We start from the raw sequence: 13655 nt of genomic DNA, 5'->3' as shown, positions 1-13655 counted from the left end.
CCACGACCCCCTGTTTAAACTCATCACAGCACTCACTCATCTGTATCTGTCCTCTGTTACAATCAGCCACCTGGGCACCCCCACCTAGATGTAAGCACCTTGAGGGCAGAAGCTGGGCCTTGCTTGTCTTTGTTTCCTCCACAGGGCCATGTGCTACACCCAGCACATAGTAGGGGCTCAACAAATGCACGTTTCATAAATGAATAAATATTAATATCTTATCCCTTCCTGGATGGTGTCCTACTTGATTGGGAGATGGTATCTGTCTCATTCACATTTACCCTCCATGTACTTCAAATCATACCTGGAATAAAATAGGTGCTCAAAAAATGCTTGGTGAAGGTACAAATGAGTGAATAACTGAATGAGGGGATGTCTTATCCCCCCACCAAATTGTGAGTTCCTTAGAGCAGCAGTCCCCAACCTTTTTGGCACCAGGGACTGGTTTCAGGCAAGACAATTTTTCCAGGGACCCGGTGCAGGTAGGGTTCAGGATGAAACTGTTCCACCTCAGATCATCAGGCGTTAGTTAGATTCTCATAAGAAGCGTGCAACCTAGATCCCTCGTATGTGCAGTTCATCATAGGGTTTGAGCTTCTATGAGAATCTAATGCTGCCGCAACTCAACCTCTCTGCACTTAGATTTCTTCATCTACAGATGGGACCATACAGTATGTACCTGGAAGAGCTGTGTCAGTAGTAAAGGACACAGCCCATGTGGCTTAGTATTGGTAAAATGCTTCGAACAGGAGGCAGAGGTCAGGCAGTAACTCTTGTTCGCCCACCGCTCACCTCCTGCTGTGTGGCCAGGTTCCTAACAGGCTACAGACCAGTACTGGTCCACAGCCTGGCAGTTAGAGACCCCTGCCTTAGAGGCAAGGACAATGACTTGCCCCTCTCTGCATTGCCTCATCATGCCTGGCAAGCTGTTTGGCTGTCCGTAATTATTCCCCTGATGAAGCATGACCTTCCCTCTGCGAGACAGAAGAACTCACCTGTGTTCGGGTTCAGGAAATAGCTGGGACAGGGAGATGCCACAGAGGGCAGCATAGGCGAAGCGGTTGGCCTCAGTCAGCTCCCGGCCCGTGGGCAGGTGTGGCTCCCCCTCTGCAGTGGGCTCAGCTACCAGAGGCCGCTGAGGCAGCCTCTGGCATGGCCTGTTCCATGTGGCCATTCCCAGCCCTGCAAGAGAAAATTCCCAGTGAGAAATGCTTCCAGAGGTAAGCCAAGGTTACTTAAGCACGACACAGAACTTACAAACCATAAAAGGCTGATAAAGCAGGCATCATTAAAATGAAGAACTTCTTTTCATCACCTTTAGGAGAGTGAAAACACACACTACAGACCGGGATGGAGGGAGGGATCTTCAATATGTCTATCCACAAAGGTCTATACACAGTATCCAAACAACTAACTCCAGTAAGTCATTAAGAAAAAGAAACGAAGCAAATTTAAAAATGGGCAAAAGACTTGAATAGATACTTCATAAAAGATATTCCACAGTGAGCCGAGATCGTGCCACTGCACTCCAGCCTGGCTGACAGAGTGAGACTCCATCTCAAAAAAAAAAAAAGATATTCCTCAGGCCAGGTATGGTAGCTCATGCCTCTAATCCCAGCACTTTTGGAAGCCGAGGTAGGAGGACTGATTGAGCCCAGGAGTTCAAGACCAGCCTGGGCAACATAGTGAGACTCCACCTCTACAGAAAAATAAAATAAAATAATTAGCTGGGCATGGTGGCACACGCCTGTAGTTCCAGCTACTTAGGAAGCTAAGGTGAGAGGATCGCTTGAGCCTAGGAGTTTAAGGCTGCAATGAGCTATGATCATTGCACTCCAGCCTAGGCTACAGAATGAAAGCCTGTCTCTTAAAAAAAAAATCCCAATAGCCAATAAGTATGAAAAGATATTCAACATTGTTAGTCATCAGAGAAATGGAAATTAAAATCCCAATGAAACACTAACTCTCACCTATCAGAATAGCTAAAACTAAAAAGACTGAGAATACCAAGTGCTGGTGAGGATGAAGAGCAAACAGAACTTTCTTTTTTTTTTTCTTTTGAGATGGAGTCTCGCTATGTCACCCAGGCTGGAGTGCAGTGGTACGATCTCGGCTCACTGCAAGCTCCGTCTCCTGGGAGCTTTGGAATGAGGAGCTTTGGAATGGAATGAGGCACACCATTCTCCTGCCTCAGCCTCCCGCGTAGCTGGGACTACAGGCGCCCACCACCATGCCTGGCTAACTTTTTGTATTTTTAGTAGAGATGGGGTTTCACTGTGTTAGCCAGGATGGTCTCGATCTCCTGACCTCGTGATCTGCCCGCCTCAGCCTCCCAAAGTGCTGGGATTACAGGTGTGAGCCACCACGCCCGGCCACAAACAGAACTTTCATACACTGCTGGTGGGAGTGTACATTGGTATAACTATTTGGAAAATGGTTTGACAATATCCACTAAAGCTAAACATATGTCTTCCCTATGTTCTGGCAATTCCACTCCTGAGAAATGAGGACTTATGTCACCAAAAGACACATACGTGAATGCTCACAGCAACTTCATTCACAATAGTCCCAAACTGGCAACAACCCACACGTCTATCCCAGTAGAATGGATAAATGGTCATATTCACACTGTGAAACATTACACGGCAATGAAAAAGGAATGAACTACAGCAAACATGAATGAATCTCAGACAAAACGATACACAGAAAGCCATTCACGAGAGAATACCTACCATGGGATTCCCTTTATATGAAACTGAAGAATGCTAAACCCAATGTACGGTGATGGAAGTCAGATGAGGGGTTACATGTGGGAGGGAGTATTGGCTCAGAATGGGTACAAAGGAGGTTTCTGGGTGAAGGAAATGATCTGTCTTGACCTGGGTGGTCATTATATGGGTATAAATATATTTAAAAATTCCCTGAACTGTATAGTTAATATCTATGCACTTTGTGTATGGTATACCTCAAAGGAAGGAAGGAAGAAGGAAAAAAGGGAGGAAGGTCTCCTCTTTGTTCTCCCTCCTTCTTTTCCTCCCCTCCATTCTTTCCTTCCTTCCCAGGGGGAGAGGAGAAAGGGAGGAGAAGAGTAAGAAGAGGAGGGAGAGAAAAGGAGAGAGGGAACATGCCAAGAAGGAATCCAAGAAGCAGAAACAACCCTGGGAGCCACCAGGAGGGGTACAGGGAAGGGTGCCAGCCTCTACTACAGGGGATCAAGGATATGAATGCAGGCTCAGGACCAGACAGACCTGGGTGTGAAAACAAGCACTGCCACTTAGTAGATATGGGACCCTAGGCAACTCAACCTCTCTGTACTTAGATTTATTCACCTACAGATGGGACCATACAGTATCTACCTAGAAGAGCTGTGTCATTAGTAAAGGACACAGCCCATGTGGCTTAGTACTCGTAAAGTGCTTAGAATGGAGCCTGGCACAGGTTCGTGCTACATAAATGCTTGTTTAAAAAATAAATGCACAAAATGATCAACAAACGAATACGTAAAATGCTTGGCATGGTGCCTGGCACATAGCAAAGGTTTAATAATAACAAGACCTAACATTACTGAGTTATTACTGGGTGTAGGGCACTGGGGTTGCAATTTTAACATGCATTGTCTCAGCAGACTCTATGAGGCGGGTAGGACTGTAATGTTCAGTTTGCAAATTAGGAAACAGGCTCAGAGAAGTAACTGGGCTCCCCTCATACAGCCAGTGAATGGCAGACAGATAGGGCCCAAAGACAGAACTGTTGGCCACTAACTCTGTTTTAAATATTCATCACATGGCCAGGAGCCTTCTAGTCTAATAACCACACTCCATACAGTTCTTCGTTCATAAGTTTGTTTCCATCTAGCCGAGCAATAAAAAATTTTGTTCTCAAAATATTACTTATGTAGAGGAGTTATTTAAAAGTCTGTCTACAACTAATATTTCATTTGTTTTCAAAACAACCCTGAGGTAGTTCAAAGCAACAAACCAACACTTTTATAGCACATAACTGTTTGCAAAGCATTTTCCAATTTGCTTAATTCTTACAACTACCATGTAAAGTTAAGTAGGACATGAACCATTATGATTCCCTCTTACAACCGAGGAACAGGCTCAGAAAGACCAAGCAATTTCCCCAGAGTTACACAGTAAGTGATGAGATCCAAACCAAACTTTTGACTCCAAACCTTGAGCTCTTTCCTCTACACCAGCACAGGGATCTTCTGTCCCAGTTTCAGATGGAGAAACGAAGGCCCAGAGAGGTTAAGACCTTGCCAAAAGTCACGCAGCAAGACTGGCCTCAGTGGTTGCTCTAGGAACCCACGTTTGAGATTCCCAGCAAATTTCCCTGGCTCAGAGGGTCAGCTCAGACCATGGTGGTGGAAACAGGGGCAACGGCATAAACCACGAACTAAGGGCAGTGCCGAGGGCAGCACTAGCCTGATGTCAGCAGGTCAGCAATTTCCACTACATTTAATCAACTCCACGTGCCACTTGGAGGCTATATTGATCGCACCTATTACTCAGAGGAGCCCAAGGTAGTATTTTACTGGACTGGTATCTGGGAAGCCCCACGCCAGTTCTTAGCTCAATAATAAACAGCTTTCTGATCAGAGAAGGGTGAGCTGGCCTGCTTCTAACCACAGAGGTATGAGGATGTGTCTAGAGTACAAAAGGCTAAGCTCAGGCTGGGCGCGGTAGCTCACGCCTGTAATCCCAGCACTTTGGGAGGCCGAGGTGGGTGGATCACTTGAGGTCAAGAGTTTGAGACCAGCCTGGCCAACATGGTGAAACCCCGTCTCTGCTAAAAATACAAAAATTAACTGTGCATGGTTGGGTGTGCCTGTAATCCCAGCTACTCGGGAGGCTGAGGCAGGAGAATCACCTGAATCTGGGAGGCAGAGGTTGCAGTGAGCTGACATTGTGCCACTGCACTCCAGCCTGGGCAACAGAGCGAGACTCCATCTAACAAAATAATAATAATAATAAAGGTAAACTCAGACCAAATTCATTTATTCATTCAACACAATTTCTCCTGATGTACTACAGTGCATTCTCTACATAGTGGCCTCAGTGACCTTTTTGTCACATAGACCAATCATGTCACTAGGTTGCTTAAAAGCCTGCAAAGGCCTCCCATCACATCAGGATAAATTCCAATCTTGGTATGATGGCCTAAGAGGGGTGTCCAATATTTTGGCTTCCCTGGGCCACACTGGAAGAATTGGTTTGGGCCACACATAAAATACACTAACACTAATGATAGCTGATGCACTAAAAAAAAAAAAAATTCGCAAGAAAACCTCATAACGTTTTAAGAAAGTTTACTAATTTGTGTTGGGCTGCATTCAAAGCTGTCCCGGGCTGTATGTGGCCCACAGGCCGAAGATTGGACAAGCTTAAACGTCCTGTGCAATCCGGTTGCTGCCTGCCGCTGAACTCCATCCCACGCCCTCACACCGGTCTTGTTCACTATGCTACAGCCACACTGGCTGTCTTTCTGCTCGTTCCCTCCAGGCCCTTGCACCTGCCATTCTCCTTGCTGGGACCACCCTTCCCTGACCATCACATCATCTGGCCTCAGCTCAGATGTCCCCTCCTCTGAGAGACCTTCCCTGACCACCCAGGCTACAGTATTAGGTTGGTGCAAAAGTAACTGTGGTTTTTGCAATTTAACAGCAAGACCCACAATTACTTTGCACCAACCTAATATCTCTGTCTTCTCTCTCAGCACTCTGTTCTATTTTTATACTACTCATTCTTATCTAAAATAATGTTTTTGTTTGTTTGTTTTGTTTTGTTTTACTTGTTTGCCTGTGTATATGAGGCAGTTCCCTGGTTGTTTTTTCACTGCCACACCCCTAGCTTTCTGGACAGGCCCTGGATCACTGTAGGCATTCAGGAAATACTTGCTGGATGAATGAAGAAGGGGCTAGGATGTGGGAAGCCCTGTTCTGGGCCTTAGGGCAGATCAGAGGATGAAACTGACAAGTTCCCTGCTCTTAAGGGGCTTACATTCTGGTGGGAGACAGGCAATAATATGCCAATACATAATGACAAAGCGACCTAAGTTGGTCAAGGTCACAGAGCTAATAAGCGGTAGAACCAAGACACGCACTCAGAAGGTCTGGCTGCAGAATCCATGCCCTCAGCAGCCCACTCAACACATAGCTAAGCATTCCTTCAGGAAGTGGTCAGAGGGAGGAACAGTGAGGCAGGGTGAGGGGATAGGAAGTGATGGGGTGAAGCAGGGCTGGCTACTATATGTAGATGAAAGGTGTCATTCCAGCAGAGGCCTGCAGAAGTCACAGGCTGGGTGGAGAGGTATTCCTCAGAGGAAACAGAATGGTGGTAGAGACAGACAAATACACAGACAATGGTGGCTTGGCACAGTGGCTCACGCCTGTAATCCCAGAGCTTTCGGAGGCTGAGGCAGGAGGACTACAGGAGCCTGGGCAACAAAGTGAGACCCTGTCTCTACAAAAATAATAAGAATAATAATAATAATTTAAAAATTAGCCAGGCATGGTGGAGCATACCTGTGGTCCCAGCTACTCAAGAGGCTGAGGCAGGAGGATCACTTAAGCCCAGGAGTCTGAGGAATTTGAGGCTGCAGTGAGCCGTGATCACACTATTACACTCCAGCCTGGTGACAGAGCAAGACCCTGTCTCTCAAAGAAAAACAAACCAAAACAAACAGATAAAACAGACGACAACCCATCTTATAAACATCGTGACAGGGTAAACACGAGAAACAGAGGGATCCCAAGACGGGGACCCTGAACTCAGCACTGGCTCCCTAGAGAAGGTGATGGTAAAGCTGAGTGAGACCTGAACAAGGAGTGAATCAGACAGGGGTGGTGTGGGCACATCTTTGACAAAGGGAAAAGCATGTGTCAAGACCCAGAGGTGGAGGAGAAACGCTTTTGAAGAACCAAAAAGATGTTTGGTGCAGCCAGGGCTTGGACAATGGGTGGGTGTGAAGAAATAAGCTGGGAGTGGAAGCTGCCAAGGGCTGCCCCAGGCAGGGCCAAGTTCATCTCACTAAGGAATTAGGCTTCCTTGTAAAGGCAACGGCCATGCGGGAGGCTGAATGAGGGTGCATGGAACCTCTTGGTACTATATTTGCAACTTCCTGTGAGCCTATAATTATTTTAAAATAAAAAGTTTTTTAAAAAAGTACTCGAACATCTCTATAGAATTTTAAAAACCTTTTCTTGAGGCAAAAGTAAAATATAAATGAATATTGACCTCTTAACGGGTTAATGAATCTAATAAACACGTATTAGCCCTACTACAGTGGCGACTAGGACAGGCATATAAAGACCCCCCCACTGGGGAGATTATATCCTAGAGAGGGAGACAGAAAATGTAAACTCAGAAAGAAGACCATTTTAAATAATAACAAAGGGCTTCTGAAGGAAAAGAAACCTTCAATACTTATCCAGATTTCAAGAAACAGACGTGGGCCTCTGTCTGTCTGAAGACAGGCTGTTCAGGTTCTGGATGGTTCTTCGGAGAAATATGCAAATTGCCCTGTGGGAGAAAACCAGAAAAACCAGCCAGTAGGTCCACAGAGTGTGGGATCTGGGGGAGACTACAGCAGAGGGAGCTGGCTGGTCAGTTAAAGCTCAGGGGAGCCTGGCACTGCACCGTCGCTCCCCTGGGCCCTTGCCCTGCACGTTTCTGGACGTGGGGTGCTCTTCTCAATAGGGTGGTAGGGCAGGCAACTACCACTGCTGAGCACTCACCATGTGCTGGGCACGGCCCTGCCACTTTCCATGGATTGTCTCATTTAATGTCCTTGTTCAACTCTTTGTACCCTGAGCCGTGGTCACTGCATCCAGCTCCTCGGCGGGCACCCTGTCGCCTCCACATCTGTACCTGGTGCCTAACCACAGAGTGAGCACTCAGAAAATGCCAGTTACATGAACCGAGGAATGAACTAGCTTTTAGGCTTAAGCAAGAGCTAGATTTTCCTATTTTTCTCCCTAAAGGCACTCTCGTTCTCACATGCCAATGGAGCATCAGATGGGGAAGGGAGATGGAGGAAGGGCCAAGCATCTGGAATTACCCAAAGGAGGTCTCAGGACCCAAAACCTCAACTACAAACCAAAACTTCAAAACCAAAACTTCAACTAATTTGAGCTTCATCCTTAGTGCCATTTTCTTTTTCTTTTCTTTCTTTCTTTTTGAGACAGTTTTGCTCTGTCGCCCAGGCTGGAGTGCAGTGGTGCAATCTCAGCTCACTGCAACCTCCGCCTCCCAGGTTCAAGTGATTCTTGTGCCTTAGCCTCCTGAGTAGCTGGGATTACAGGCACGCACCACCATGCCTGGCGAATTTTTCATATTTTTAGTAGAGACAGGGTTTTGCCATGTTGCCCAGGCTGGTCTGGAACTCTTGAGCTCAGGCAATCTGCCCATCTCAGCCTCCCAAAGTGCTAGGATTACAGGCGTGAGCCACTGCACCCGGCCCTCAGTGACATTTTCAATGCTAGTGAAAACAATACTTTTTACCTCTTTAAGCTTCAGTGGGGTTTTTATTAAGTTATCAGTGGGAATGCCCTTCTCCTGGATGTTGCCTTCCTCCCCGGCATGAGAATGTACCTGTACTGTGCCTAAAAACTGAATATTCACACCATGAGTCCAATCATGTTAAAGCAATGGAGAGGAGAAAAATGACTGGAAGAACATCCTCCAAAATTATCTCTGAATTGCCATTCAGAGATATCAGAGACTTTTCTGTATTTCCCCCAAATTTTCTGCCATAAATTTGCGTCGCTTCTGAACTCTCTAGAAAGTTATTTTGTGTAGGTTTCTATCCATAGAGAGGGTACTGTTAGGATATGCACCAGGATGCTGGCAGTGGCTAACTCCAGGCAGGCAGGGACCCGGATGGGATTCTGGATGATTTAAATTTTTTTTATATATCTGTGTTTTATGAATTATTAACAATAAGTGTCGATTTTGAGATCAGAAAAAAAAAATTTTTAATTACAACATGCTGCACTGGAGCCAGCTCATACCAGCTGGTGACAATCAGTTCTGTGCTTCTCCTTGCAACCCTGTGTCCAGTGACACTGGCAGCCCGAAATTGGCAAGTTGGGAATATTTACATTACAGAAATTGGCAAATGCTACAAATCAGGGATAATTTTATTCTAGAGAGGTAGTAGAACAGAATTCGACTGAATATACAATGACTCTAGTTATGTTTTTAAAACGTGTTTCAGCCGGGTGCGGTAGCTCATGCCTGTAATCCCAGCATTTTGGGAGGCCGAGGCAGGTGGATCAGGAGGTCAGGAGATCGAGACCATCCTGGCTAACACGGTGAAACCCCGTCTCTACTAAAAATACAACAAATCAGCCGGGCGTGGTGGTGGGCGCCTATAGTCCCAGCTACTCGGGAGGCTGAGGCAGGAGAATGGCGTGAACCCAGGAGGCGGAGCTTGCAGTGAGCTGAGATCGCACCACTGCACTCCAGCCTGGGCGACAGAGCGAGACTCCATCTCAAAAAAAAAAATTAAATTAAAAAACAAAAAACAAAAATACAAAAAAACATGTTTCAGCCAGGTGTAATCCCAGCACTTTGGGAGGCTGAGGCAGGCGGATCATCTGAGTTCAGGAGCTCGAGACCAGCCTGGCCAACGTGGCGAAACCCTGTCTCTACTAAAAATACAAAAATCAGCTGGGTGTGGTGGTGCACGCCTGTAACCCCTGCTACTCAGGAGGCTGAGGCAGCAGAATTGCTAGAACCCAGGAGGCAGAGAATGCAGTGAGCCAAGTATGCTCTTGAATGCACTCTACTTCAGCCTAGGTGACACAGTGAGACTCTGCCTCAAATAAATAAATAAATAATAAAACATCTTTCACAGAGCAAAAAGATCAGAAGGAAATACATCAAAATGTTTATGATCATTGTCTCTTGGTTGGTGGGGCTGAGGGACTAGAGGTGATTGGTTTCTGTTCTATTTTTCTATATTTTTAGCATTTCCGTCATGAGCTTATTGGTGCTTTTATAATGTAGAAAAAAAAAACCTTTTAATTAGAACTAATTCTGCCTCTTGATCCTTAGAAGGGGAATCTGTTTTATCTCAGAAAGCCCTGGGCCCATGTGGCCCAGCCAAGCCAGTGGGGGTGAGTCCACAGTTAAGTCCCATACATTTGACCAATAGGTCTTGTCAGTAAGAAAAAGAGGCCAGGTGCAGTGGCTCACACCTGTAATCCCAACACTTTGGGAGGCCATGGCAGGTGGATCTCTTGAGCCCAGGAGTTCAAGACCAGCCTGGGCAACATGGCAAAACCCCATCTCTACAACAAATACAAAAATTAGCCAGGCATGATGGTGAGTACCTGCAGTCCCAGCTAATCGGGAGGGTGAGGTGGGAGAATCACTTGAGTCTTGGGGATCGAGGCTGCAGTGAGCTGAGATCCTGCCACTGGACTCCAGCCTGGGTGACAACAGAGTGAGACTCTGCCTCAGAAAAAAAAAAAAAAAAGAGATTCCCTATTTAGTAAATGATGCTGGGAGAACTGGCTAGCCATATGCAGAAAATTGAAACTAGACCCCTTCCTTATACCGTATACAAAAATTAACTGAAGATGGATTAAAGACTTAAAACCTAAAACTATAAAAATCCTAGAAGAACATCTAGGCAATACCATTCAGGACATAGTCACGGGCGCAGATGTTACGACGAAATCACCAAAAACTGACAAATGGGATCTGATTAAACTAAAGAGCTTCTGCACAGCAAAAGAAACTTATCATCAGAATGAACAGGCAACCTACAGAGTGGGAGAAAGTTTTTGCAATCTATCCATCTGATAAATGTCTAACATCAAGACTCTACAAGGAACTTAAGCAAATTTACAAGAAAAAAACAAACAACCCCATTAAAAAGTGGGCAAAGGACACGAACAGACAATTCTCAAAAGACATTCATGTTGCCAAGAAACATACGAAAAAAAAATCTCAACATCACTGATCATTACAGACATGCAAATCAAAACCACAATGAGATACCATCTCATGCCAGTCAGAACGGCAATTATTAAAAAGTCAGGAAACAACAGATGCTGGCGAGGCTGCAGAGAAATAGGAACACTCTTACACTGTTGGTGGGAATGTAAATTAGTTCAACCATTATCGAAGATGGTGTGGCGATTCCTCAAAGATCTAGAACCGGAAATACCATTTGACCCAGCAATCTCACTACTGGGTACATACCCAAAGGAATATAAATCATTCTATTACAAAGATACCTGCACGTGTATGTTCATTGCAGCACTATTCACAATAGCAAAGACATGGAATCAGCCCAAATGCCCATCGATGATAGACTGGACAAAGAAAATGTGGTACATATACACCATGGAATACTATGCAGCCATAAAAAGGAATGAGATAATATCCTTTGCAGGGATATGGATGGAGCTGGGAGCCATTATCCTCAGCAAACTAATTCAGTAACAGAAAACCAAACACCACATGTTCTCACTTATAAGTGGGAGCTGAACAATGAGGACACATGGACACAGGAAGGAGAACACACACTGGGGCCTGTCAGCGGGTGGGATGTGAGGAGAGAGAGCATTAGGAAAAACAGCTAACGCATGCTGGGCTCAATACCTAAGTGATGGGCTGCTAAGTGCAGCAAACCATCATGGCACATGTTTACCTATGTAACAAAACTGCACATCCTGTACATGTATCCCAGAACTTAAAATTAAAATTAAAAAAAAAGGAAAAGAACAAGGGTTGGTGGGACAGACAGGGCAATTCTCAGCTTCTCAGCTCTCCATGATGCTGGAATGGGGGAGCCCATGGTTCCAACTCTATGGATTGTCTAACTGGACAGGCTGGGACCCCAAACTCTTCCAGCTGCACAAGCGTGGGGGCAGCTGTAGTGTGGGAGATGCACCACATGCTACGTATACTGGTTCTTGGGGGCCTCCACCCCTTGATCTGATTTGGGATCAGGATCCAGCCCAAAACAAAACTGGATCTCAAGTGTGTCTGAGAAGTTACACTGATTCCAAGAGAGTGCTGGATTCCTGCGACGAGAAAAAGCCCCTTCCGTCAGGACCAGCAGTACCTCTGTGCCCTGGGGTCACCTAAGACACACAGGGCTGGTCCAGCAGCGCCTTGGGGCTCAGGAGTCACTGACGGAAGGAGGAGCTCCCAGCTCCCGGTAGCCTCCTGAGGTTCTTGTCCCGGGTACGGTGAAGACACCAAATGATATAGTTTGGCTGTGTCTCCACCTAAATCTCACCTTGAATTATAGCTCCCACAATTCCCACATGTCGTGGGAGGGACTTGGTGGGAGGCAACTGAATCATGGGGGTGGGTCTTTCCTGTGCTGTTCTCGTGAGAGTGAATAAGTCTCAGGAGATCTGATGATTTTTCACTGGGTTCTCACTTCTCTCTTGTCTGCCATCATGTAAGACGTGCCTTTCACCTTCTGCCATGATTGTGAGGCCTCCCCAATCACATGGAACTATGCATCCATTAAACATCTTTTTCTTTATAAATTACCCAGTCTCGGGTATGTCTTCATCAGCAGCATGAAAATGGACTAATACACCAAGGAACTCCAAGAAAGACCCATACTTGACCTAGAAGAGGATGCGCTCCCCAGGGAAACAACAGTTATAGAGTGAGAATAACAGGGCAAACCCATGCCTACAGCTTGGCTGCACAGCCCAGACCCGGGGTGGACAGGGGTCCTTCTGGAATGGGACCTCGTTTTGATATGCTACGATTATGACTTTTGTCTAGCCAGTCACATGATCTGCCACCAAAGAAAATGCTGACTGGGTCATTTTGTCAATAGTGGGGGCAGAGAGACATTCCATAAATATCTGACCTCAGCTCCACAAGCACCCACAGTGGGCACTCTGAATATCTGTTGACTGACGCCATAAACAATACCATTGGATTTCTTCTTGGAGAGGTGAAAAATTCTAAAGTTAGCACCAAGGAGAAAATCAAATACGGTCAATACCATCTTTGAAAATCCTTTAAATTGTCCTTAAAATTCCATGACCTGGACCTTTAGAAGATCACATGCAAGAATGAACTTTTGTTTTTTCTTTACATGCCAGCCAGCTATGGCCTTTTTCACCCCCCCTTGGAGCAGTCAGTGAAGGTCAAAGTCAATTTTTTTTTTTTTAGACAAAGTCTTGTTCTGTTTCCCAAGCTGGAGTGCAGTGGCGCAATCTGGGCTCACTGCAACCTCCACTTCGTGGGTTCAAGCAGTTCTCCTGTCTCAGCCACCCAAGTAGCTAGGATTACAGGTGCACACCATGATGCCTGGCCAAGTTTTGTATCTTTAGTAGAGACAGGGTTTCACCATGTTGGCCAGGCTGGTCTTGAACACCTGGCTCAAGTGATCCTGTCACCTCGGCCTCCCAAAGTTCTGGGATTACAGGCGTGAGCCACCATGCCTGGCCTCAATGTCAAATTTGATGTGACTATATTAGTGTAGGTAAGTGACTATATTAGTGTGCCACCGCTCCCATGCTGCTCCAGTCATACCCTCCTCCTTGCAGCTCCTGGACCCCACCAGGCTTTCTCTCTCTCTCCTTTTTCTGATCACAGTTGAGTTTTTAAATGATTCTGCAGTGCAATAAAATAAGCATTAATAGGGAGATAGCTACAGCA

The 13655-nt window shown here is 45.9% G+C and overlaps 1 protein-coding gene across 18 annotated transcripts in view; it reads right to left on the bottom strand.

Moving 5' to 3' along the window:
- TMCO4 (transmembrane and coiled-coil domains 4) overlaps positions 1-13655 on the bottom strand; it is a 121333-nt gene that overhangs the window by 100769 nt on the left and 6909 nt on the right. For 7 of the 18 annotated variants that reach the window (XM_063714619.1, XM_063714601.1, XM_054540579.2 and 4 more), the window contains one exon: positions 996-1182. In XM_063714619.1, the coding sequence (XP_063570689.1) occupies positions 996-1182 (187 nt within the window). Of the gene's footprint in view, positions 1-995; positions 1183-6529; positions 7398-7421; positions 7527-7741; positions 7766-10342; positions 10457-13655 lie in introns of those variants that run through there. The other 11 variants (XM_054540573.2, XM_054540536.2, XM_054540547.2 and 8 more) reach the window with 5 other exon arrangements.

The sequence above is a fragment of the Pongo abelii genome, chromosome 1, assembly GCF_028885655.2.
Source record: "Pongo abelii isolate AG06213 chromosome 1, NHGRI_mPonAbe1-v2.0_pri, whole genome shotgun sequence".
Lineage (NCBI taxonomy): Eukaryota > Metazoa > Chordata > Mammalia > Primates > Hominidae > Pongo > Pongo abelii.
The sequence above is the reverse complement of the archived record's forward strand: the minus strand, read 5'-3'. Positions and strand labels throughout refer to the sequence as shown.